The 26597-nt window shown below is 52.4% G+C and overlaps 1 protein-coding gene across 1 annotated transcript in view; it reads left to right on the forward strand.

Moving 5' to 3' along the window:
- Window positions 1-26597, forward strand: part of IQCE (IQ motif containing E) — a 38999-nt gene that overhangs the window by 5682 nt on the left and 6720 nt on the right. Inside the window, exons 2-17 of the mRNA XM_082644435.1 lie at window positions 1733-1780; window positions 3054-3099; window positions 5524-5652; window positions 7195-7265; window positions 8191-8304; window positions 8442-8492; window positions 11486-11556; window positions 12884-12956; window positions 13155-13204; window positions 14427-14590; window positions 15828-15883; window positions 17103-17302; window positions 18894-18998; window positions 20514-20604; window positions 23121-23279; window positions 24897-24920. Of these exons, the coding sequence (XP_082500561.1) occupies window positions 1733-1780; window positions 3054-3099; window positions 5524-5652; window positions 7195-7265; window positions 8191-8304; window positions 8442-8492; window positions 11486-11556; window positions 12884-12956; window positions 13155-13204; window positions 14427-14590; window positions 15828-15883; window positions 17103-17302; window positions 18894-18998; window positions 20514-20604; window positions 23121-23279; window positions 24897-24920 (1452 nt within the window). The remainder of the gene's footprint in view (window positions 1-1732; window positions 1781-3053; window positions 3100-5523; window positions 5653-7194; window positions 7266-8190; window positions 8305-8441; window positions 8493-11485; window positions 11557-12883; window positions 12957-13154; window positions 13205-14426; window positions 14591-15827; window positions 15884-17102; window positions 17303-18893; window positions 18999-20513; window positions 20605-23120; window positions 23280-24896; window positions 24921-26597) is intronic.

Raw genomic sequence — 26597 nt, forward strand, 5'->3', positions numbered from 1 at the left:
GCAGCCTTACGCTGGACTCTCCTTGTTTACGAGGTGCGCACCGGAAGGGTGCCCCCCGTTACAGCTGCCCCCCGTCCGTGTGATTGTGCGGCCGTACGTTTTTAATACAAGTTCAAGCGGCCAGCAGAGCTGTTGCTAATGTACTGATAGTTAACCTTGCAGACGATACACGTGCTTTCCAGAATGCAGTCCAGTCCCGCTACAGCACTGCATGGACTCAGCTACACTCCGGACAGCTCGCTGAAACGTAATTACACCGCCACCCAGATACGGCATTATTGGCTCATAATAGGGGCATTCAGTCCTAACTTCAGTATCAGCATTTTAGGTCAACCGTACAGTATGGCGAAGGGATTTTAGAAATTGTTCTGCTTTCTCTCTTTGTAGGGTTTAAACCTGAGTAAGTGTGTTAACACAGACACATCATTCTCTTGGGAACGTTCCCTTTTCTCCTTGACATGCTAGAGCTGATGTTAGTACAGATTTTATTTTACTCCCTGGGCCAGGGCAGATCACTGGAATCAGGAGGTAGGAACCTCTATACGCCCAGATAACTCGTGTACTGATGGATACGTGAATGACTTTGATTTGTTCTCACCAGGACGCAGTCACAGGTTCCTTGTGCTTTGATACAAAGATGAAATACTTTTATCAAGAACCGTTCATTGGGGGAGGGATAAATTAGGAGTATGGGATTAACAGATACACATTACTGTATATAAAATAAACAACAAGGATTTACTGTGTAGCTCAGGGAACTATATTCAGTATCTTGTAATAGCCTATAATGAAAAGAATCTGAAATATGTATATATGTAACTGAATCACTGCTGTACAGCTGAAACTAACACAGTATTGTAAACCAACTATACTTCAATTAAATTAAAAAAAAAAAAAGAAGCATTTGTCAATTCTGTGGAGATGGTATCGCTAGACTGACGGGCCTGGAGCAGCCCTGCCAGCAGAGTTTTGGTTTGTTTGGTTTTTTTTTTAAACATCTTTACTGGAGTATAATTGCTTTACAATGGTGTGTTAGTTTCTGCTGTATAACTAAGTGAATCAGTTATACATATACATATGTCCCCATATCTCTTCCGTCTTGCGTCTCCCTCCCTCCCACCCTCCCTATCCCACCTCGGTGGTTTGTGACCACCAAGAGGGGTGGGGCCGGTAGAGTTTTGTTTTGTTTTTTGTAAGTTTTTGTTTTGTTTATTCTCATTTCTTAAACTGATAATACATGGTACAAAATTAAAAATATATAAAAGAGTATATGATAAAGTGTCTTCCCTCTCCTGTTCCCCAGGCACCTATGTTTCCTTTCCAGAGCTACTCATTGTTACTTGTTCTTGCAAATCTTTACAGAGATTTTTAAAACACTTTATCGAAGTATACTTTACATACCATAAAATGCATCCATTTTAAGTATACAATTCAATTATTTTTAGTAAATTTACAGAGCTGTGCAATCCACCACAATCGAGTTTTAGAACACTTCTGTTACCCAGAAAAGGCCCTTATACCTGTTTGCAATCAATCCACACCGGCAGAGTTTTGTTCTGTGTCCCCACCCGTTGCTTCGGATGCGACGGGACAGACTGGCTCCTCCTGCTGTGGGTGTTGTGGACCGAAGCTCTGAGTTGGATGGGTGGGCCCGGCTGCTCCCACTCTGTCAGGGTGACTGTGGAGCCAAGCTGGCGCCTGAAGCTTCCACTGTTTGCATCTCTTCCTCCAGGGGGATGACAGCCTGTCTGCAATAACCTTCGACTCTGACTCAGAGACGGTGAGCTCTCGGGGGAGGGGAGGCGTGCCTGCCCCGGTTTCCCCACGCAGCCTCCCACAGATGCTGTGTTTAGCGCCCCGTCACAAATTCCAAATGCTGCTCCGAGTTTGAAAAGCTCCAAGCCCTCTGGTGGATTTGAATAACTTAGATTATAATTTTAAAACTTTTACCCAGAAGTGAGTCGTGAGCTGAGTACTTCTGAGGCTGATGACAAGTTCCTATCCTGCATCTGGTTTGGGCCTGCACTCCCCCCGCCCCCAGCCCCCCAGTCCTGACACGTAACGGGGGTGCGGGGGCGGAAGCAGAGCTCCGTGATGCAGTCGGAGGCTGAGGTGTGAGAAAGGAGACCTTGGCAGGGGCTCGCCTCCCAGCAGATAAATTCTAGCCCAGGGCTTCCCTGGGGGCGCAGTGGTTGAGAGTCCGCCTGCCGATGCAGGGGACACGGGTTCCTGCCCCGGTCCGGGAAGTTCCAACATGCCGCAGAGCGGCTGGGCCCGTGAGCCATGGCCGCTGAGCCTGCGCGTCCGGAGCCTGTGCTCCTCGACGGGAGAGGCCACAACAGGGAGAGGCCCGCGTACCGCAAAAAAAAAAAATTCTAGCCTAACCGCAGCACGTAGCCCTGGGGGAAGGCGGCCCCAGCACGCCCCACCGCAGCTCCGGGGACTCCAGGGGCAGCATCCTGGGCCTGTCATCTGAGGCGCAGGACCTCCGCAGAGCTAAGAGTGTTCCCTCCACGCCACTGGGGGCATGGGCCCAAGATGCTCCCGGGAGGAGGAGGGATCCGGACCAATCTCCTGGGGGAAAGTCAGCCTGCACGGAGCACTTCAGTGTTCCCGCTGGCAGGGAAGTAAGTGGGGTTCTCTGTCCGGTGTGAAGCAGATCGGGGAAAAAGGCATGGAAGGGGCCCCCGGGTTCCAGGCGGGCCACTCCTGCTGCACCTTCCCCTCGGCCTCACTCTCAGGTTTCATCTTGCTGAGTCCCCCCTGCGGACAGTCACAGCCCCGTGCTCCAGGGGGGCGTGGGGACCGCTGGTGGTACCTTCAGGGCGGATCTGAGTGCGCGCACCTCCGTCTCTGCTGGACGCAGGCTGGGCTGCTGCTCCTGTGTCGGGGACACCTCCCTGTGTCCTGTTCCCTCCTTTGCTTGCACTCCGCTTTGGCCAGTGAATCTACCGGCCCCGCCCATTCTGAACGCACTGGCGCTTCCGGGTTGGGACCGCTTGGGCTGGTCAAGAAGGCTCAACCTGCTTTCCATCGTTTCTTCTTCCTTTCAGAAAGCAAAAAGGAAGAGTTTCCACAGACCTCCCCCTACATCGCCGAGTAAGTATGACCAGGCCCCCATCCCTCAAGTTTCCACAGTTTAACTCAGAAAAGGGTGGTTGGAAGCCCTCCTTCCCCAGTGTCCTGCGAGGAAGATCAGGACCGCTTTCTCCTCTGAACCCGTAGGGTCACTGAGGCACGACCCTTCTGCCACTTGGCCCCGTTTCGTGTTGGGACCTCAGGCGCTCACTCCCGGGGTCACCGCCCCCCGCAGGCATCCCAGCGGGAGGAGGCCCAGCGCGGGCTGAGGTCCTGAGCTGTCACTGTCCCATTGAGCCCCCCTCCTCCCCCCCAACACGCACCGTGCCTCTCGGCCTTTCGTGTTCTCGTTCTCAAGTCGCCACACACTTCCCAGCGCTGCCAAGGGGAAGAAAACGCAGGGTTTATTCCCCGAGACACAGAGCTGGTCATCTGGGTGCTATGCTGAATTTCATGTTTCCCGAGGCCTCTGTGACAAACCAAATCCTAGACTGGCTTCCTTTCGCTGCCCACGAGCCTGTGGCCTTGGCTGACTTATATCTATGTGCGTATGTACAGTATGTGTATGCTTACATTTCTTATATACATAAGTATTTGAAACATACTGTCTTATATATGACACACTCAGAGGATACAAGTGAACTCTCATATTAGCTCAGGAACAATATAATCAGAAAGATAAATTCCTGCAAAGAGAAGAAAGCATGTTTTATATTACAAACAGATACAAGCATTAGAAACAAACCATCTAGCGATCTGGATTTTGCAGGTCCTGGCTCTCCTTCCGTGGAGAAAATTGAGAATTGATATAAAGTGAAAGTATGGGTGTTTGTGTTTTAAACCTTCTCTTTTCAGACCATTTTGTTTCAGTCCTTCTTGTCTAGAAAGCACCTAAGGCAAATGTGAGACATCTCTCATTATTCTTGCTGGACGTCAAGCATTTCAAGTGTTGAAAATGCTAGTAATCAAATTACTTTTATCTCGATGTCTATAAATGTCAGAATTGTGTTTCACGTAATTTAGGATGGCCAGAACCCCCAAAGCATTAAAACCCGCTAAGAGGTGTGCTCTGTGGCTCAGTGGCTCTGGCCCTGCCCGCCCCCCACCGTGCTCTCCCCCGGCCATGCCTGACGCCTGTCCCCGCACCAGTGCTGACCCCAGGTACCTTGCTCATCCAACATGGACACTGCGACAGGACGCTCTGTGTCCCCTCCCTGGGACACCCCCAGCCTGCCCTCCTAACACTCCCTTAATAGGTGTGCGCCTGTCTGATTTCCGGGCCGTGACAGAAGGAATCAAACCTGTCCCGTTCACTTCATAAGTGGTTCTCTTCACTGCCCAGTCCGGGGCCACGTGGGTTTGCAGCTACCCACGCTCTGAGATTTTCGGGCCTCACAGTGCTCTGAGGCGGCCAGTTTCCGGTCCTTCCACGCCGACAGGTTTCCACCGCCTGCTGCCTTTTTTTCTTCTTCCTTCGCAGCTCTATCCATAGGTGTACATGTTTGGGAATCCTTACTACTTATCGATAAATCCCATACATTTAGGAGGGAAATGTCGTTAGTGGGTGTTTTCCGATCACTAATTTACCTTCATAAATGAGCACTTAGATGCATGTGTAAAGTTTGGAAGGCCTTCCACGTATCCTGGAAGTGGAGCACAGTGGTCCTGGATGAGTGGAAATGCCTCAGGGTCCAATGTGTCTTTACTCCTTCACCCTAAACAATAATGGGAAATTTTCCATAAATTCTGAAGCCATGGAAAAATCTTAGAAATTTTAAAAATTAAATGTATTAGATTTAGAATCCCAGGACCTTCTACAGATATAAATTTCTTTGGTATTTAAGAAATATAAGCATGTTTTATGAATAGCTTGGTTTTGCATAAGTTTGCATAATCTCTATTTCACATAATTAGAGGTAAGATTCCAGATTAAAATATAATTTTAAAACCTTTCCGTTGTTTTGATGACAAAATCAAAAATGCCCTGGAAAAATATAATTTTTTTCTCATTTCTTCTAGCCGTTTTGCATATCAAGTTCCAAATATTGTTACTTGCACGCTATGTATTGACAGCAACGTGAAAAAATACTTACAGTGTTAAGTATAAAGGATACAAAATTGTGTGTGCACTCTGACTGCAGCTGTATAAAAACACATACGCATCCGAAAAAATTGAATGGGAAATTAAGGACTGTAATATTGGTAGAATTTTAGATTCATATTTTAAAATAAATGTCCCGTTATTTCCCTATAATAAAAAGTAAAAAACAAACGTAAGTATACCTACAAATCATAACTATAGTTTTAATTTTTGTCAGAATGTGTTCCTCTGGGGTGGTCATGCCCTTGTGAATCTTTTGCTTTATCATTTTTGTCTCTCTGAAGCACATATGTTGAGCGGGCATTGATACTTTGCACCTCTAAAACCACACATTGGCTTTTTAGAGTCACCTTATCACTCTAAGCCGAGGAAAGTGGCCTCCTGGAGGTCTCTGAGGACAGTGGGCAGCGTGCCTCTCGGGAGCCGAATGTCCTTAACCCCCCAGAAGCTGTGTCTGGGAAGCACAAAGCAAGGTATGTGGTCGCCCGGGAGAAACCCTTCCTGCTCAAGGGGAGCGTCTTAGAAATCTCGGGTGGTGACTTGGCATAGGGCGTTTAATACGACTCGTTTGAGCCGCACTGGTTTTGATCTTCTCAAAGACATCGCGCCTCATGTCTCTTACGCAGCATGTGGTGTGGTTCCTGACGTTTGCCGCCTGGGTCCTGGCTTGTCTGGGCACTGCGGGCAGTCGTGTGTTGGAGCTGCTCCTGCTGGCTTGAGGAGTTATGTGAGCTGTCCCATGTCACACCGGCAGCTTGAGATTGGGTGTGCCGGGGATACGCACACCGCGGGAGTGGGCAAACGCCACACATCAGGGCTTTGTTTATTTTGAGGGCCGGTGGCTGGACGTTTCTCACACACCACTGGTCTCCCTAAGCTTTCTTCAACCCTGAAGACTGATAATTAGAGGCAGTGCCTTATGTTGTCTCTGCTTGTACCTGTCATATTAAATCCATGCACGTTGAAACCAGGAAGTCTGACCCCAGCCCTGAAATCAGACCTCACCTTGGAGTGTGCATGGACCAACCGCGCCCCCCCCCACCGCCACCAACACCCCTGACTATTTGACCGGAGCTGAAAGAATGCAGAGGTCAAATCTCAGGCGTTCTGCCAGCCACTGTGAGCACGTTGATGGTGACACAGCCACGACTGAGGAAAAGCAGAGCGGAAGGGCATGGGGATTGGTGGGTGTGCTCTGACAAAGTGAGATCTGGGGCTCCCTCAGTCAGAGTGTCCTGAGGACAGTGACCCCTGAAAGTCCATCCTGCCCTCCTAGAAAGCGGCTTTCCCGATGTGGACAGAGACATCGTCCCGGGCTTCAGTGGTGCCTATCTCCCTAAACTTAGAGTTGTATTTAAATTTGTTGTATAAACAATCTCAGAAATGAAAACTGCAAGGATAATAAAACCCCCAGATCTCACCAAAAAGAATCGGTTGGTTTTCATGTTTCTGTCTTCCTATCTGGTCTTACCCACGTGCTTCCTCTCTCAGCTTTACTGCTTTGCTTGTCGGCCCTGGCCCCGTGGGAAGCACAGAGGAACCTTGTCCTGGTGCCAGGGGTGGTCACCTTGCCACACTGCTAGCTGGCAGCACTGTTTCAGCCTGGTGTGTTTGAGTCCTGACCCGTTAGGGATCACATGGAAGCAGAGAGCAGTGTACACTGTACCTACCGTTAGACATCGGACTGAGTGCTGTCATCTGCACGATGACATGACCACGTTTGTTTTTGTTTGTCTTTTTATCTGTTTGCTGTTTAAAATCTAAAGACAGCACTTCTCCTTTTGACCCCCTCCGTTAATCCTTTTACTATAATTAAGCCCCGTGTTCACATCTTTTAGTTTTCCCTTGCTTCTTCTTTCTATATCAATACCAGTTTCGGTTTCCTTACTTCTGGGGAAAGAAGTAAAAAAAAAAAAGGATAATTTCATTAACCTCCAGGTTTCCCTTAAGGTATGGCCAAGAATTCCTTCTACTTTGCAGACAGTCTTTTCAGAGGGTTGTGTGTCTCCCTGCAGGTTATGTTCCTGGGACCCCTGTCTACAGAGAGAAGGAGGACATGTATGACGAGATCATTGAGCTGAAGAAGGTAGTGTTTCCCTCTGTTCTCTGTTGACTTTAAGCGGGAAAGCCCTTGGTAACGTGGGAAAAGCTTTTTCAAGTGAGGACGTTGAAAACAAACTTTAAAAATACCCTACCATCACCATTTCATAAAAGAACTATATATGTCCGAAATAATAGGAAGGGCATAATTTCAAAATACAGGAGAGTGGGGCCTCCCTGGTGGCGCAGTGGTTGAGAGTCCGCCTGCCGATGCAGGGGATACGGGCTCGTGCCCCGGTCCGGGAGGATCCCATATGCCGCGGAGCGGCTGGGCCCGTGAGCCACGGCCGCTGGGCCTGCGCATCCGGAGCCTGTGCTCCGCAACGGGAGAGGCCACAACAGTGAGAGGCCCGCATACCGCAAAAAGAAAAGAAAAAAAAAAAAAATACAGGAGAGTGGTAAAAACTGAACAAACTTAGTTTTATGAAAAACTGACAGTCTTCCCTCTAAGTTCACCACAGACTGGTGAAAAGTTCATCCACAGTTATACATTTGGGAACCACTGCTCCGACCAGCTGAGCCTTAGTTGAGGATAAGAATTTTAAATGGACATAAGACTACGATGGTATGTGGTGTGTGAAGAACATGGGCTTTGTCACACGGACGTGGAGGCGAGCGTGTCACATGGGCACCTTCCAGAAGTGCTGCTGGCAGTATCGACTGGCGGAGCAGCATTTGTCTGTGGCAGGGGTGCTGCTGGCATTGTGTGGGGCAGAGTTCCTAGTTGCCTGGGTAGCCCTGCACCTAATGGGGTATTTACTCCCCGGCCCAGCCTTCACTGTGACGTCCAGACCTCCCTCACCCACTGCACACGCGACACCCTGATTGGGAACCAGGCAGCTTGTGAAACACCTCTCCAACTCAGTGTTTCACCGGGATGTGTGTGTGTGTGTGGTCCTTCTTTCCTTCAGTCATTACACATGCAAAAAAGCAACGTGAATCTGATGAGAACAAAGCTTCGGCGCTTAGAAGAGGAAAACGGCAGAAAGGACCGGCAGATAGAGCAGCTTTTGGATCCGTTCCGAGTAAGTTCCTGGCCCTGCACGGCGGTGCCCCGAGGCAGGTGTGGGGCGTCGCTGGCTCCTCTCAGCAGGCCAACGGTGGGGGGGTGGGGGTGGGCTAGACCACGTCTTGTCTTCATTCCTCAATCTACTTACCACAGGGCCCGGATTATGTTCGGACGCTGGCAGAGAAAAGGCCTGATACTGGCTGGGTGAGTATAATCTCCAGCAAAACAGGTAACCTGTCCACTGGAATCTTACCTTCAAAACAGCCTTTAGAGAGATGCCTTTTCTCTACAGCACTCATACCAGAGGAGGAGCAGATTAGGGGAAGGGCTCTGGACTTCCTGAAACCCTACTCCACGGAGCCATAGGGATTACAAGAAGATGCTGGGGGGACTCTTAGCGGGAGTGGGAGGGAGGCTGAGCAGGCTTAGCACCAAGGCCGGAAATACACTGTAGAAAAAGGTAGTCACAATGGGGGACTTACCCCATCACACCTAAAAAACACACATCAGGCTTAACAGGTGATACTGATTTAAGACAGAGAAACAAAGCAGAAATAGAATTAGACCTTAAAACACATACAAACCCTTCTTGTATGTTATGTAATAATACATAACAGATTGAACGAAACAAAATTACGGAAAATGGAGCCATTATGATTAATGCTATGGCAATAAACTATAGCAGTTGGAGAAAAATGCATCACAATAAACCTCACATGAGTCAAGGAAGTACATTTTTAAAAAAAATCTGATACGCTAAAAGAAAACTGGAAAGGATCCAATTTTGAGATTATTGAACACTAAAATCACACCAATGATGAAATTAATAATGGGTTTGATAACATAAAATTTATAATAAAAACCCATAAGACTATAATGGAAAATGGATCAGTATATAATGGGTGAGGGGGGAAGACATGATTGATCAATAAAACTGTTTTTATCCAGAATATGCGAAGAACCTGTACTAATGTTTAAAGAATAAAGGCAGTCTGTTCTGAGTAAATGATCACAGCCTAGTTCTGTGCCTGAAAGAGCACAAAGTAAATACTTAAGTGCTTGAGAACGAATCAACGTGTTTTTCACAAGAAATAGTTTTTAAATAACAGCCACTCTTAAACACTGTATAGTTGTACAGTTTGCATGTACAAAATCTTGTTTGATTTTTTTGTAATAGGGACTTCAATCCCCATTTTTAAAATCAGGAAACTGAGGTTAAGGGATTTGCCCAAGTTGGGTTCATAGTGAGTGGCCGTCGGCCCTGAAGGCCGGGGTGGCGTGACTGTGCGGGAGCCACGGTCTGTAACACTGCACCCACCATGTGTCTAACAATGCTCTTGAGAAAAAAATCCAGTACTAAAGGCTGTTGGCACAAGATATTTACAGCTGCCCAATTTGGGGGGAAATTGAGGAGGAGCCACTCTAATTAGAATACCACTATAACAAAACATCTTCAGGAAAAATTTTTTTTTTTTTTTTTTTTTTTGGCCTCGCTGCGTGGATTGCAGGATCTTAGTTCCCCAACCAGGGATCAAACCTGTGCCCCCTGCAGTGGAAGTGCAGAATCCCAACCACTTGACCGCCAGGGAATTCCCCGGAAAGAAATTTTCAAAAAATATAAAACAGCACAGCTATGTTCAGAAATGTCTACATGGTTAATTTGGGTGAGGATGTTGAATTCTGTAAGTAATGGATGTTTTTATAGAGAAAAGGCTCTTTGTATTTTTGTTCTGTTGCTGTGTGGAGTTATTTTTGTGTTTGCTTTTTTGTTTTTGTTTTTTTGGCCACGTCGCACAGCTTCCAGGATCTTAGTTCCCCGACCAGGGATTGAACCCAGGCCACAGCGAGTCCTAACCACTGGACCACCAGGGAGCTCCCTGGGGTTTTTTTGTTTTTTGGGGGGTTTTTGTTTTAAATATTTATTTATTTATTTGGGCCCTGTCTCGCGGCATGCGGGATCCTAGTTCTCTGACCAGGGATCAATCCTGCACCCCCTGCAGTGGAAGCGCGGAGTCTCAACCACCGGACCACCAGGGAAGTCCCCCCCCCTTTTTTTTAATTAAAGTTGATTAAAAGTAAAAATTCTAGATCATAGGGTACATGCAGTTTTCACTCCACTACCCTTTGCCAAATCACCCTTCAAAGTGGCTGTGTCCTGTGACTGAACATTTCTGCTTGACATCATCTGCCCTCAAGAAACACTTGCCCGTGTACCCAAGGAGGAGTGGCCTGGGGTTTCTGTAATAGCAAAAGTGGGTTACAAATTAAGCATCTATCAGTAGAGGAACGGGTAACTAGAATAACATTGATCTGTAATAACTAGCGGGGACAGATCCCCAAGACGGCCTATTGAGTGAAAAGAACAAGCTGCAGAGTGACGTGTGGGGGGCACCATTTGTGTCAACAACAGCGAAATGCCAGACTTTCAGGGGCTGTGCACACGTGTGTGCGCGTGTAATAAGGCCTAGAGAATACACAGGAAGTTGATAACAGTATTTAGTTGACGGGTCAGCTCAAAGGGTATAGTGTCATCTATAATTTTTTTCAAGAAAATGTATTCATGTATTACTAGTATAATTAAAAATCACCGTAAAATCCAGTTAAAAAGTTGTTTGACTCTTCAAAAAGAAAGGAAGGGATGTTCTTTCGGGAATACAGGGTGTTATCTCCCAAAGTGCCCCATGAACAGGGAGCAGGAGGCATCGAGATGGAAGGGCGTCTCAAGGCCTCTGTCCGGCTGCCCGGCCTCCTCCAGGCCCGCTCCCTCCCAGGGGCGTGCTGGGGACTGGAGTGTCCTGGGCGGGCTAGGCTTGGTGAGTTTTGCATCCAGGGACTGAGGTGGCTTCCTCGAAGGTAACCGTGCAGCGTCCTGTCCTTCCTCCAGAGGGTGGCTGTGGAATGGGATGGAGGGGATGGTGGCACCTTTTGAGCGGGTACATCCCCCGTGGCCCCACTCACCGGCCCCTCTGCTCTGAGCGGGCAGGACAGCCTGGCCCTGTCTCTCCAGCTGAGTCTAGAAGAGACGCCAGCACTGATGGGGAGGACAGCGAAGTATGAGGGCGCTCTGGCAGGAGGCTGTGCAGGTGCTGCCGGGTCAGCAGGCCGGGGAACGGGGCCTGCTGAGCCGCTGGCGGGAGGGGGAGGGCGAGGCCACGGCCGCAGAGATGTCGGCTTGACGCGTCGTGTTGCCTTGGCAGGTGATCCGTGGGCTGAAGCAGAGGATTCTCAAGCTGGAGCAGCAGTGCAAGGAGAAGGACCACACTATCGAGTACGGAGCCCTGGGGGGCCGGCCGGGGTCGGTGGGGCGGTGGCCCAGGCTCGGGAGGGGCCTGCTGGGCGCGCACCTGGCCTGCCTTCGGCTCCGCGTCCACACTCGCTGTGCCCTTGGCTCCAGCTTCCGTTCCCACCCTGCCCCCACATCTGCGTCCAGCATCGCCTTTCACCAAAACAGGAGCGTGAACAGCCGCGCCTCTTCCACCTGTCCCTAAGGAACAGTGTTCCCCTTTCCTCTTTTCCTGCTCCTGTTCCACTGAAGAAGTGCTTTCTCTCCTCAGTCTTCTGTGGTCACTTTTCATCTCCAGTATGAATTGTATAGACCTTGATACGAGCCCTTAACACTTGGGCATCTCCCCTACCTGCTTCTCTCGCTGTCACACACTATCCTGGTGCTGGGTTTCTTTACTTTTTTTGGTTTTTTTTTTTGCGGTACGCGGGCCTCTCACTGCTGTGGCCTCTCCCGTTGCGGAGCACAGGCTCCGGACGCGCAGGCTCAGCGGCCATGGCTCACGGGCCCAGCCACTCCGTGGCATGTGGGATCCTCTCGGACTGGGGCACGAACCCGTGTCCCCTGCATGGGCAGGCGGACTCTCAACCACTGTGCCACCAGGGAAGCCCCCCCCCCCGCCAGTGCTGTTTTTAGGGCAGCAACGCGGACTCCTTTCCTGCTGTTTTATCACAGAGGAGAGCCTTTCCTCGCTGTGTTTGAGTTTACTTAAGGAAATCTGAGTTTTCACTTTCTGTTGTATCCTCTTTATACAATAGAACCCCCCTCCTTTGTTTCTTGCTGGAATCGTCAACTTTAAAATTTTTATCATTTGCAGATTTCTTCTGTGTCTCAGAATCCTGAACTCTGTAACTTTACTTTCATTTCTCTGTTAGAGCCTTTTCCCTAAAGTCTGTTGAGTGTTGAGAACAAGGAGAATTATACAGACAATACAACTTGAAAAAAATGATTCTCTTTCCTTTAAAGAACCACTCCCCCCACCTTCCCCAAAGATGACTTGTCCAGTCTAACCCTGAGGTCTTTCTTCACAATTACTGCGGTTTTTAAAGACTGGCCCTTGTTAGCAAAGAATATCCGCCGGGGATATCCCCTGGAAAGGGGCAGGTCCAACAAGGAGGGCCCTGTAGGTGTGAGAATTCTCTCCTCGGCCTTGGGCAAGGCCACGGCCAGCTGAGGGCTGGCTCAGGCTTCACTTCCCAGCCCGGTTCTCTTCCAAAGCCCATCCTTCTCCCATGTTCCGGGAAACAAGCTTCCTCTTGCTCTGCCCGGGAATGCTGGCACTGCCATGTCAACTCTGCACTTGGGTTTTTAGCAAACTGCAGACTGATATGAAGACCACTAACTTGGAGGAGATGAGGATCGCCATGGAGACGTATTACCAGGAGGTGCGGGCCCTCCTGCCTGGGGCGGGGGTCGGGGTCGGAGGGTGGGGGGCCAGCTGCACTGAGGGGCCCTCTTCTAGTTCATCTTAACTTGAACACAAATCAGCAACTTAGTGCTCACTTCCTGCCGCTGGGCAGAAATCAGGAATCATTGCAGTTTTTTCATTTTGTCTTAAATGCATTTTAATTTGGTGTTCACAGATTCATCGTCTCCAGACTCTCCTGGCAAGCTCTGAAACGACAGGAAAGAAGTATGAGCCTCTCCTTGGGAGCCATGTTTCCTATGTTGTTTTCATGTTAAACTGCTGTCGGAGCGGGGTAGGCCTTACGTGGAGCCTGCAGACACTGCCCTGCCTCTGGCGCCTGCGCCCATGTTACTCGTGTTTAGAGCTGGCGTGCTTCCCTTTGGGATGTTACAGACGTGCCCTCACAGTTGCCACGTGCTGCCGCTGTCATCACAGTCGGTGCTCTGGGCTTTCGTTGTTCGTCCTGCTTCACAGCTGCCAGCTTAGACTTAGAAGACACTATTTCTCAAAGCAGATCTTCCTTTTCGGAAGACATTTAGTACCAAGCACAAGTTCATCTTGCCGAATAAATTTATTAGGAGAGACATCAAAGTTTCCTTATCTCGTGGATTTTCCCTTGTCCCTTTCCCAGGTGATCTCAGGCTTTCAACAAATTAGGAAAGGAGGGATCCCTCATCTTAGATTTGGTTGTGTCACCAGCCTCTGCAGTGAATTACTGACATTTATTGAGCATTTACGATGTGCCAGGCATGGTCTTCCCTTTTTTCCTTTCCTCCTAGTAGTTTAAAATGAGGGCTGGTCAGAACTTCCCTGGTGGCACAGTGGTTGAGAATCTGCCTGCTAATGCAGGGGACATGGGCTCAAGCCCTGGTCTGGGAGGATCCTACGTGCCGCGGAGCAACTAGGCCCACGCACCACAACTACTGAGCCTGCACGTCTGGAGCCTGTGCCCTGCAACAAGAGAAGCCGCGATAGTGAGAGGCCCGCGCACCGCGATGAAGAGGGGCCCCCGCTTGCCACAACTAGAGAAAGCCCTCGCACAGGAACGAAGACCCAAACAGCAAAAATAAAAAATAAAAATAATAATAATTAATAAAACTCCTACCCCCAACATCTTCTTTAAAAAAAAAAAGAAAAAAAACCTATTATCTAAGGACTTATGGAGCAACAAAGAAAATACATTTCCACAAGTTCTTTAGAGATCCTGTTTAACGTCCATTGCTAATGACTGAACACACTATTTTGTTACACAGGCTCGCTGATGAGAAGAACGGATAGCAGTCTGCTTGTCTGGGCTTCAGAGTTAGTGTTCCCTGTTTAATCGCAAACGTTCATCAGCAGAAACCACGCTGAGCGCCCAGGCTGCTGAGCGCGCACCCCTCACTTAGGACGCGTACTAAACCAGTTCAGGCACCAAACCTTAGCCGCTTGGTCTCGTTCCTTCTAGGCCTCCAGTGGAGAAGAAAATCGTCCTTAAAAGGCAGAAAAAAATGAGCAGCGCCCTCCTGAGCTTATCCCGGAGCGTCCAGGAGCTCACGGAGGAGAACCAGAGCCTGAAGGAAGACCTGGACCACGTGCTGAGCGACTCCCCCACTGCCTCCAAGATAAAGGGTACCCGCTCCCCAGAGCCGCCAAGGGGGGAGGTGGGGGTGGGGACGCCAGGAGGGGCCCCACGATGCGGGCGGCTGCGGCCGCAGGAGATTCGTGGCCCTGCTTCCCCCGCACACCCCAGGGCAGCGCTGCTCCAAGGTGTGTTCCAAAGCTGCAGGAGCCTGCTGAGTGCCAGGCGCTGTTCTAGACACACAGCTAGGGCAGTGAAGGCGCTCTTGCTAAGACAAGAAGCCAGCAGGTCACGTGCCAGCCAAGTGGTAAGAGCGCTGGTCAGGAGGCCGCGGCGGGGGGGGAGAAGGGGGGCCGGGGGGGCACCAGCAGGCGCAGAGCCCCCGAGTGTCCTGGCGCATCTGAGGCCGGGGGCCCAGCCTGCGTACGTGCTGGCCATGGACACAGAGGGGAGGGCGGGGGAGGACAGGGCCCTGCAGGCCACTCAGGGGACAGAGGGCTGGAGCAGGGCCAGGAGGGTCTGCCTCGCCTCTCGAGGACCACCCCCGCTCCTGTGCTGAGTGGATGCCGTGTAGGAAAGGGCCTTGCAGGGGCTGCTGGTGGCCTGGCCCAGGTGGCACAGCAGTGGCGAGAGGTGGCCGGGCTCCGGTGCACGTGGGGAGCGGGTGCAGCCTGTGAGGGACACGGGGGTCGGGGCTACTGAAAGGACAGGCGGGGGTGGGGGACATGGAGCGAGCGTGCCAGGGGAGGTGGGTAGGTGGCCGGTGGAGGTCAGTGCGTCGGGGGTTGGGCGGGGCCCTCGCAGGAGGACTGGTCCTGGAGGCCATCGGGGACCAGATGACCCGGCGAGAGTCCGGTCACCCAGCGAGTGAGTGGGGCGAGGGAGGACCAGCTGAGCCACTTGAGGGGCCGCCAGGAGCATGTGGGTGCTGGGGAACACGCTGGTGGCCAGGACCGAGGCCGGGGCCTGGGATGTGGCGGAGTGGACTTGCTGGTGACCTGGAGAAGGGCTGTCTTGGCAGGCTGGTGAGGCCAGAGCCCGATGGGGTGGAATTGGGAGAGAAGGCCACACTGAGCCCTCTCCCGACCGTTTGTGTCGGTAAAGCCGCGGTGAGCCGTGGAGACGCCCTCGGCACCGCAGGTCTGCTGGGCGTGGGGCCGCCGGCCGTTGGGGCCAGCCTGTGGAGGGGACGCCGTTGGGCCGTGCTCCAGACGGGAGGTCCGGGCTGAAGGGGCCCGTCAGGACAGCTGTACGAAGGGCGCCCGTCACACCCCGCTGTTCCATCAGGCTCTGTGGAGTGGAGCAAGCCCCGGCTGCTTCGGCGGATCGCAGAGCTGGAAAAAGTGAGTGGAGTCCCGCCACGGCACCTCCCCTGCTCAGGACCTGCCTGTGCGAGATCAGCGGGTCTTAGAACCCGGGACAGACGTAGCGCCGCTCCTGGGACGTACGCAGGGAGTCGGGTTGCGCTGAACATGTAAACAGTGGCCGTCTGTCTGCAGACGGCATGCGGACACGCTGGCAAAAGGAGACTCTTATGGGTCCGGACGAGACCTAAGAGCGTGTCATGCCTGTCCCTTGTGTCACAGACGGCAAAGCGTGGTCACACGACACATCGAAACGTCTCAGGCTCTCGTGGGCACCCGTCGCTGGGTGCGTAGGATCTCAGAGCCTTTCAGACACCCAGCCTGCCGTGCACATGGGGGCTTTTTACTGCCAGTCACTTACCAGACTGTGTTTCTCACCACTCGTATAGTATTTGAATTCACAGAAAACTGTGCATCCGCACTTTGACAACCAGGAAAGTTAGGAAGTTAACGTTTCCTCATATCCCCCATGTGAATTTGCAAATGTAGTCAATCTGATTCTGTTGAAATGGGTCAGAAGTGTCCCTACCTTTTGAGTACTGGTACAGCATCAAGTTAGAGCTGTCAGTTATTTGGCTGAGCAGAGTAAACCTAGAGGGGAACAATAAAAAAAATAATAATTTCACGTATTTACAAAGCAGAAAACTTAAGAAGTGTCTGTAAATTGTGGGTAATTCAAGAATAAAGCTTGTTAGGAAAGGGCAGCCAGAGGTGGTCCAGAAGCCCATGGGGCGGCGCTCTGCTACTTGGAGAGATGCTGGTATCAGCGGGAACCTGAAGGTTCTCAGCATCTCCAGCTGGCAGAGCTGGATCGTCTTTGATGCGTGAAAGCATAGAGGCTGACAATTCCAGATGTCTTAGGGAAATAATAGGGTAAAGGAGCACGAAGAAAAGCAGTTTACGATTTCACTTTCCGTGCCCTCTGCTGTCTGTTTATTACCGCACCTGCCCCATCCTGGCTGGGTCTGCGTGCTCCCTGCTCCAGAGGAAGAGAGTTCGGGGCGGGGGGGTGCCCTGCCATCACCCCCAGGACTCTGGTGGAGCAGAATTGTCCCCGGTCAGCGTCCCAGGTTTCTCAGATCACATGCAGAGCTCTTCCCATTCCCTTGCTTGGGATGAGTTTCCCCTTGGCCATTGTCTCTTTCCTAGGAAAGTAAAGTAAGAAATAACGTCTAACAGATACCTGTGTTGCCTCCAGAAAATAAGTTTGATGGAAAGTCCCAAATCCCGCACTTCAGAGGTGGTCAGGTCTACCCCGCCGGCTCAATCGGTGTCCAGCTCCACGATGCACCGGCAGCCGCGCCCCAACCGCCAGGAGGAGAGCGAGCGACTGCGGGGGGTTGTGAAGAGCCTGAAGGGCGAGCGGAATGCCCTGCACACCCAGCTGCAGGAGCGAGAGTACGTTGTCCCGCACGGCTGGCGCCCGGCCACCTCCGGGAGAGGTCCTGCTCCCGTGACTTGTGTAGTTGCTGGACTTGAGCTGTTCTGGGGATTTGGGGAAGGCTCAGCTCATAGCAGTCATCACACAGATAACGTTTATACAATTCTAAAACTTGTGATGTTTTAGTTGTGAAATGAAGGCAGCTTTAGTGGGGAAAAGGAGACACTGATTGGCCGTATTATGTCACGAAAAGCACGGGGGTCCCATTTAATCTCTTTACACGGAATTCCAGAGGGCTTTCCAGATTCTTTTTTAGAGAAGAATTGACTGTGATTGATTCGTGTAAAATAATAGGCCATCCATCAGATCTCTTGCAGAAGGGTTTAAAGATTCAGTACTATGTTTACAACATCTAATCTGTGCATCAAACAAGACACAGGTGCTGTGGCGTGTGGAGTATTCAGTGTGACCATAAGAGTGTGGAAGGCGAAGCCTCAGGGTTCTGCTCATTTACCCTTTGTTCTCTAGTGTCTCGCTCTGTAGCTCCCTTAAAACGCTCCTGTCTCCTCCACCCGTTGTTTACGTGTGGCTTCTCCAGTTGCAGTTCTGTCGCGAGCAGGCTAAACCCATGCATCTTCCGAGATGGTGTTTCTGAGACCTTGCTACTCAGAGTGTGGCCTAGGAAGCCAACGGCCTCAGCGTCAGCTGGGGGCTGGTTAGAGATGCAGACCCTCAGGCCCTGCCCACCCGGGGCTGGTTACCTTGGCCTGGCCCAGATCTCCTGAACCTGACTCTGCATCTAATGAGACCCCCCCCACCGGTGATTCATGTGCACGTCTAGGTCTGAGAAGGACCTGTCTCTGCTGCCTTCTGTTCACAGCAGAAGGCAAATCCCTTCCCACTCCACCTGCTTTTTCACCTCCAGTCGAAGCCTAGTAGTGCATCCATGTGCTAGGTTCTTTATAAAAATTAGGCCAGTCATTTTGCACGGTAAATAGCATCTCTGATTATCTCTTAAGCCGTCGCATGGCACGATAATAACTTCCACTCAGTGAGCCCTTACCGTGTGACACTCCTGGTGATGCATCTCATTCACGTGAGGTCACCACCACGGGGAGCAGTGGAACGTTTTAAAGCCACGTCCTTAGCGAGGCATCACCTGTGGGGCACAGGCAAGCTTGGGTGGAGGTGCCTGGGTAGCCTCTTGTCCTCGAGGCCTCAGCTCAGGCTGCATCACCGTCTGGTCCACTGCGGGTCCTGGGAGCTCTCATCTCAGGAGCAGATTAGGCACCCAACTGTGTGACCGCTGGGTTAATGCCTCTCCCCGCGGGACGGTGACGCCGTGAGAACAGGGCCTGTGCCTCATCCGGTAGCCCTGCTCCGTCCGTTGGCGGCGCGCACGGAAGGTGCTCAGTAAATAACCGAGCGCCCGCGGCTCTGCTCGCAGATCCCTGCAGTTACAGAGAAGGGCCTTTCTTCATCCTCACCCACGCATAAGTAAGGAGGTTGGACCGTTACTTTTTCTGAAAGCTCTTCTTGCTCTGGTGACCCAGGTCACTGCGAGCCTTTGTTTTAATGACGCTGAAATATCTCTGGTTCCTTGTTCAGTCTGGAGGTGAAGCAGCTACTGCAGACAAAGGCCGACTTGGAGAAGGAGCTGGAAAACATGAAGGAGGGTGAGAAGGACGGAAGAGAAAGAGAGGAGGCTTTGAGGTGAGTGGACAAAGTCAGAAGACACGCAGCCCCAGGCCCTGCCTTCTTCCCCAGCCCCGCCCACCCCGGCCCATCCGCTCTCAGCCCATCAAGAGCGGCCCGTAAAGCTCCAGCCCGATCACATCGCTCCTCTCCTGAGGTCCTCCCGTGGTTTGCTGTTTCCTTCAGAGTAAATATCCGACCTCTGGGGAAAGGCTGCTCACGGTTGGGCTGGTGTTTGCCGCTCTGGCATCACGGCCAGCTCCCCGGCCCGCACCCTCCTCCAGCACGTCCGCTGCGGGCAGCCTCAGAACGCGCCCTGGTTCCACACCCTGGATCCAGACAACACCTCCCACCCTCCTTCATTGACCTCTGTCCGCCGTAGATAAAAAGTGGACACGTGGCAAATGTCCATCAGCTGGTGAAGAGAGTAAAAACGGAAGTACAGGGCCTCCCTGGTGGCGCAGTGGTTGAGAGTCCGCCTGCCGATGCAGGGGATACGGGTTCGTGCCCCGGTCTGGGAGGATCCCATATGCCGCGGAGCGGCTGGGCCCGTGAGCCATGGCCGCTGGGCCTGCGCATCCGGAGCCTGTGCTCCGCAACGGGGGAGGCCACAACAGTGAGAGGCCCGCATACCGCAAAAAAAAAACAAAACAAAAAAAAAAAAAAACAAAAAAAAAAAAACGGAAGTACATCCGTACAAAGGGATGAGGTCTGACACCTGCCACGACGTGGATGAGCCTCAGAAACACAATGCTCCCTAAAGAGGCAGACAGAAAAGCCCGCACACTGTGCAATTCGGAAATATCCGGAATGGGCCGATTAATAGAGAAGACAGTGGATTAGGGGTTGCTGGGGGGGAAGGGAGAGGAGGGAGTGGCAGGTGAGGGGCTCGTGTTTGGGGTGACAGAACCGTTCCGGGGTTAGATAGTGAGGATCGTTGCACAGCGTGGTGACTACACTGAGAACCACTGAATCGCATATTTTAAACAGTGAATTTGGGGTTATATGAATGTTATCTCAGTAAGAAATGCCCAAAAAAGTAGGTTAGAAATCTGCGCAGAAATATTTAGCACTCGGAATAATTAGTAAGACACGGATTACTGAAATGAATACCAAATTTTATTTTCAGAATAAATGTGACTAGACTTTGCCAGAAGCCTAGAATTAAAGTAAATCAGAACGGGCGGATATACAGTGAAGAATTATTTTTACCTTGCCTTTAAAATCTGTAGCAAGCACATGAGTCGTTTTTCCTTCCATTCGCCTTGCTTGTTAAAAACCCCAAAAGATAGCCATGCATCGTTCACGCAGTCGGTATTTTTTCCGTTCCTCCCATGTGTCAGGAGTGGGGTCCGGAGGGGTTGCCCTGGGCAGTGCCGGCTCCTGGGCAGTCAGGTGGTGGCGGGGCACCCACCTCATTCCCGGCGGGGCATCCTTGCCAGCTCTGCAGGCCGCCACCCCTCCTGTCACATACAGACATCTTACACAGCGTCATGGCAAGTAAGGTGTCACTTTCTTCCCTTCCCACTTTAGGGAGGAAATTCAAGCACTTACCAGGAAGTTTCAAGAACTGGAAGAAAGTAAGAAAGGAGAGGAGGAGGATCCCGAGGAAATGAGTCCTGAGGTAGGGTTGTCTGTGTTTTTACCTCCTGTCCGGCATGGCAGGACCCTGAGCTGATGCGTTATGGTTCTGACTGTCTCCGTGCCCGGAGTTTCACCTGAATCCAATGTTGACAGTCCACTTTCCTTCTACCATCACAATCGATTTCTATAAATTGGGTGTATTGAATCCTGGAGTTCTGGACTAATTGACTGTCAGTTAATTGACTTTTCAAACTAGTGTTCGCGTCTCAGATAGTTAAGCTGGTGAGTGAAGATCTTCCCCAAACTTCAGATATGTAAAAAGTTTAAATATCCAACAAGGGTTGCCGTTAGAAGGTGAGAAGGAGTTTGGGAAGGCCCGAACTCTCAGTGACGAGCCGGGCAGTTCAATGTAAGTTGCAGAGTCTGGCACTGACACAGGGGCCGGCCGGGAAGGCGCTCACCGGGGCTGGCACGGCCCCTGCCCCTACCCCTAGGCCGGGGGTTGGGGGACTGGGGAGCCGCAGCTCCCTCCCAGGGCCTGTGGGCAGGTAGGCAGGTGGTGAGTCTAGGCTCCTCCCTGTCCCCTCGCTCCCTCCATTTCTATGGACACGATGGCAGGGGACTCCCCTGGCACCTCCCTGAGCACCTTCTTGAACCAGGGGAGCCCTCTGGCCCCCGTCGGCCCAGTGCTGCCTATGCTATAGGACTTCTAGTGGCGAGAGTGTGTCTCCTCGCTAATCCTTTTTTTTCCAATTAATGGATTCCCCAGATGGCAATTATATCTGTTAACACAAAAAACTAATAACTGAGGTATTAAAATCCTGTGGCTGCAGTTTGCCCCAAGAGGAGCCTGTCGTGTGAGTGTGTGACAGGGAAGACCAGCCTGGCCGGGGCGTCCAGCGTGGGTGCACACTGAGATGGGCAGCCGTGCCACCCTCTTCTGCGACCCTTGCTACAGATCTGAGTAACACGCCCAATCCACCAGGATGGCCAGGCTTTACCCGGCACACGTTTTAGCCGAGAAGTTCTGTTGCTTCAGAAAGCGACTTGCTGTTTCGGTAGCCAATAGCCTGACGGGGACTGGCCTCTAGGAGAGGGAGGGCGTACCAGGTGCGGGATTGACTTGTCTGCTGAGAGCGGAAAAGTGTTTGGGTTTTTGTTTTTGTTTTAAATCTAGACGGGCCTCCCTCTGACAAGGCTTTCTCATTTAGCTGGAGTCCTGTTTTAAGGCCTCATCTTTCAGCATCTGACGCTACATGTACTTTCACCCCAGCCCAAAAGGGAAAGAGAAAAGCCCTAAAAGGGAAAGTGGAGAAGCTGACGAGCGTCTCTCTCCAGTTACAAGTTGAGACAAACCCCAGGCCACCGACTGATTCGGCAAAGGAAAGGTGGCTCTCCTGGTGCGTGTTGGCTGGAGCCCCGTGGGTTGTGCGGTGCCCTTGACCCCGCATGTCCGGCTGGCCACACGTGGGGTGGACGTGTGAGTCCATCTCAGTCCCTTCCGTTGTTCAGGAAAGTAGACTTTCTCTGTTATCCGTATAGGTCCATCTCCTTGGCGGCTTTTCCAGTGCTTTAGATAATGTTCTGAGTCCTGCAGAGTCACTGTCCTCCTATCCAGGAAATTGACCACCCTGCCCGATGGGCCCTTTTCAGGAGACCCCTCCCTACCCAAACGCCCGCGCTGTCGGCCCCAGGTGGCTGCGGCGCCGGGCAGCTGACCGCCTGGCGTGTGGCGGGCCAGAGCTGTGCCGTTTGTCTCCTCAACGCTCCTTTCCCAGTGGGGTGCTCACGGTGCTGACCGACCCGTACCTTGTCTGCCTCAGGCAGCCCTGACCCCTGGGGGGCATCCGACACACGTGAATGTGGATATTTCTGCTTATTCCTGAAGCTTTCCCTTAGGGAGAAAAAATATTTTCCACGTCCACCGGAATTGGCAGTAAAGGCTTTGTCTGTGCAATTCATCTGGTTCTGCTTCTACCTTAAGACCCCCAAGCTAGGGGTCTTCCCCGGCGGTCCAGTGGTTAAGACTCTGCACTCCCACTGCAGGGGGCACAGGTTCGATCCCTGGTCCGGGAAGTTCCACGTGCCGCAGGGTCCGGCCAAACAAACAAGCAAACAAACAGAAAACCAAAAAACCAAGCTAGGAATCTATTGCCTTTTATCTCAGAAGTCCCATTTTTGTAATCCAGTATTAGACGAAAAGGAAGCTGGTAAAAGGACCTCCCGGGAAGCAGATAATTGATGCACTGACGCACTGACGTGACTGAGCTCAGAAGGTGCGTCGTGGTTATTGATGACACCATGGGTCACATTACTTCCCCTCCTCGCGGGAGAGCGCTACCCCCAGAGTTTACGGGGTTAACGAAAACCGACTTTCACCCTATTTACTAGCAAATGTGTTAGTTCTCCAGAGACTTTTTCTGTCGTCTGGCATGCTGAGCGGAGTGGACACTGCTTTTTTTCCTCTAAATTCGAGTCTAGTCTGAGAAGCTTTGCCCGCATCCTAACATCCTGCCTCCTGGCCTGATGGCCGGCTTCTTTGCCCCCATCCTGCAGACCCAGGAAGCGCCCCGACCCCCCGGTCCCTCCCAGATGGACTCGGAGCTGGACACGAGCGAGGGGTTCTCCTCCCGGCCCCGCTCCGGCTGCTCCCAGGGGAGAAGAGACGCCGCCGCCCGGCTCCTGCAGCGCCAGTGGAAGGGGCACCAGCAGCGGGTGAGAGTTCTCTCGCCCGCCAGCCCTCTGCTGCCCACATCCTCACTTGCCAGCCCTTCCTCCGTCCCTCTGCCGGGTGGGCTCCGTGCCAGACGCCCTAGACACATAGGAAAATGCAGGGACGCAGAAGATAGCCTCCAGAGACCCGGGGTCTCAGGCGGCGAGGGCGGGAGGAAGGCCGCGCCTGGAGCCCGTGTGGGCGCGCTGGGGGGTGGCTGCCGCGGGCTGGGCAGTGGCTGGTCTGGAAGCCTCTGTCACCTCCCGATGGGTCCCAGGGACGTGGGCTGTGGGTGCAGCGCCCCTGCAAGCACGGGACTGAGCTTAGGGGTCTCCCTGGTGGTCCGGGCCCCACGGCAGCCCTTCGCTGGGGCTTCCGGGATGGCCGTCTTGTCAGGAACAGGGAGAGCCTGCCTCGGGGCTGCTCCTCAGAGGACAGCGGCGTGGGTGGCGGGACAGCAGGGCTGCGCGTGGGGTCTCAGACCCGGGGGTGGGGTGAGTAGGGCAGCAGGGGCCGCAGGCTGCGCACGACAGACCGGGAGCCGCGATGTCCCGCGGTCTCTCTTGGGGGAGGAGTGGGGCTCCTGTCATCAGCTCCTGGGGGGCTCGCGGAGATGGGGCTCGTGGAGACGGCAGCTGTTAAAGGACGGTGCCCTTTGACGACGAAAGGCTCTAAAAGAGCCCCTCCCCCAGTTTGATAGAACGCAGCATGACCCTTGTTCCCCCAGCTGAACAAACAAACAAAAACTGGAGCTCCCCACCTGCCCGAATAGTGTAAGATCTTAGCTCCAGAAAGCCACCGGTGGAGGGTTTTTTTAATCATGGCTTCTTCCCAACTCTGATTATGAAAATTTACAAAACATAGAAAGTTGAAAGAATTTAGTATATTCAGCGATGTACTAATTCTTGCCCACCACCTCGGTTCAACAACAGTGCACGTTTAGCCACCTTTCTTTTCTGCATGTACTGTTTTTTCCAGAACCGTTTGAAAGTAAGTTTTAGATGTTATGAGACTTCAGTGCGTATCTTCTAGGAATGAGGATGTGCTACTTAACCATAGTACCATGACAGCACTGGAGAAATTTCCCCGCCGTCCCGTGATTTTGATGACTGGTCAGACTTGGGAGTCAGTGACCCAGACCCTGCACGGGGGTCCCCTTTGTAACATCACCAGTGGGCAGTGTCCAGCTGCTCTGAGGACATCCACAGAGAACACTGCATGTTATAGGACAGCTCTGGCTGGGGGAGGGGCTTCCTCACTTGGAGCCTAAGACACAACCCCGTCTCAGTGGTCCCTGCGAATCACTTCGCCGCGCAGCCGGCCAGGAACCGCAGACACCCTCGTGGCTGCCTGGGCTTCAGCTGTGATTCGCCTCCCGGTCACGGTCACGGCCACTTGCTTCCTCCTTCGCTGTTGCAGGCGGGTCTGCATCAGCTCCATCAGCCTCTCGCAGAGCCCCTTGGGTATGGGTGGCGGGCAGGGGGCTGTCGGCGAGGGGAGGGTACCCGACTCTGCTGTTCCATCGCTGTTGGCTGTGGCAGGGGAGGGACCAAGGGACGAGTACGGTATCACAGAAAACTCATCCTCGTGTTAATTCATAACTGATCTCCTTATTTCAGAAAAAGAAGGCCGTTCTGGACGAGGTAAGTCAGTTTTATTTCACTAATTTCAAAATACGTATCTTTACTTTGGTTCAAGTGACTGTGCGGAGATCTCAAGAAGCGTCATTGAGTCCGTGTTTTCACGAAGCCAGGCCAGGCCCCAGCACTGAGTTAAAATTCCTAAGTGATGTCAGCATCCAATAAATACTTGGATAGTTTCACACTTTCATAATTCATTCAGTCATTCATCATTATCTCAGCACGCTTTTATTGATCATCAGTTCCGTGTCAAGCAAGCTGTGGGCCCTCAGGACACAGAGAGACATTAAGTCAGGCCAGTCCAGGATGGAAGGGGGGTTTAGGGGCATGTCCACGGCGCCGTGGGGTTCCTGCTCACCAAGGCCAGGAACGTCCCTGCAGTGGGGACGGGCCTTGAGAAGGAGAGGGACTCACTGAACTGGGGAGTGAGAGGAAGGGCATCCTGGGCAGGAGAATTCATGCCAACAAAGCCCTGGGTAAGGGAAAGGGTGTGGCTTGCCCGGGAAAAGGAGAGCAGGGGTGTGATGGAATGCGGGTCAGAGCAGAGGAGAACAGTAGGGTATGTGGTAGACGGTGCACATCTAAGCCGCTGGGACCCTCGCCCGGCCTCCCCACCGGCCCCAGCTTCTACTCTGCCTTCCCACGGCCTATTCCCTATGCAGCCACCTGGATAATGTTTTTAACTGTTAAACCACATCACTCCGTAATGACTCCTCTCACACTTGGAACAAAACCCAAAGCAGTCTGGAGGCGTCTCTGGCATCCTTGAAAATATCCAGGCTGCTCCTGCCACAGGGCCTTTGCACCTGCTGCGCCCTCTGCCTAGAAGGCTCCTCCTCCAGACACTCGCATGTCCTGCTCCCGGCTTTACTCAGGTCTCTGCTGAAACGCGACCTTCCCTGGACGCTGCGCCACCGGCACTCCCCAGCCCCGCGCCCTGCTTTACTCTTCTTCATAGCTCCTATCCCTACCTGACACTTCACCCTTTCTGCAACTGCTTGCCTCTCCCATTAGAATGTAAGTTTCGCGGACGCAGGGACCATCCCGTGTTTCTGCTGCTAGGTCCCTGGTTCCTAGAGGGGTGCCTGGCATGCGGTTGGCATTCAGTAAACGTTTGTGAGCGACTGAGGGGACGAGGGTCCCTGGAAGGACCGTAGAGCACATTTATGAAGCAGGCGGCGGCCTGTGTGCTGCCGATGGTGTTCCGCCCTTTCCCCTCCTCCCTCAGCCTCCAGGGTGATGACAGACCCACCGTGCGGGCTGTCGTGTGGGCAGCATGGCGTGCAGGATGCCTGCTCCCCTTTCTGCCCTGCTCGGTCAGCACCCTCACCCCTCCAGCGGGTGCGGTAGCTTTCCTGTGAGCCGCGTGGTGGGAACCTTCCGGGTTTGTCTAAATACTCCTTTGCTTTTAGTGAGTTATTTTGTCCTTGGTAACTGATGTTCTCTCCCCTCTTTGCTGTCTCCTAACCCCCTGTTTGTGGCATTTCCATCACTTTGCTGTCAGGGAAGACAAAGATGTTTTCTTTTGGTGACTTGATCATGGAAGCGTCTGAACCTCTAAACGCAGGTTCAGCAGTGGGACTCGGTGCGCTAGCGCGTTGTTCTCCTCAATGTCATGGAGCCGCAAGCCCACCCTCAGCACTAGAGGCAGGACCCCTGAAATAAAAGAGCCGCCCCTAA

This window comes from Mesoplodon mirus (genome assembly GCF_964341445.2).
Source record: "Mesoplodon mirus genome assembly, chromosome: 15".
Lineage (NCBI taxonomy): Eukaryota > Metazoa > Chordata > Mammalia > Artiodactyla > Ziphiidae > Mesoplodon > Mesoplodon mirus.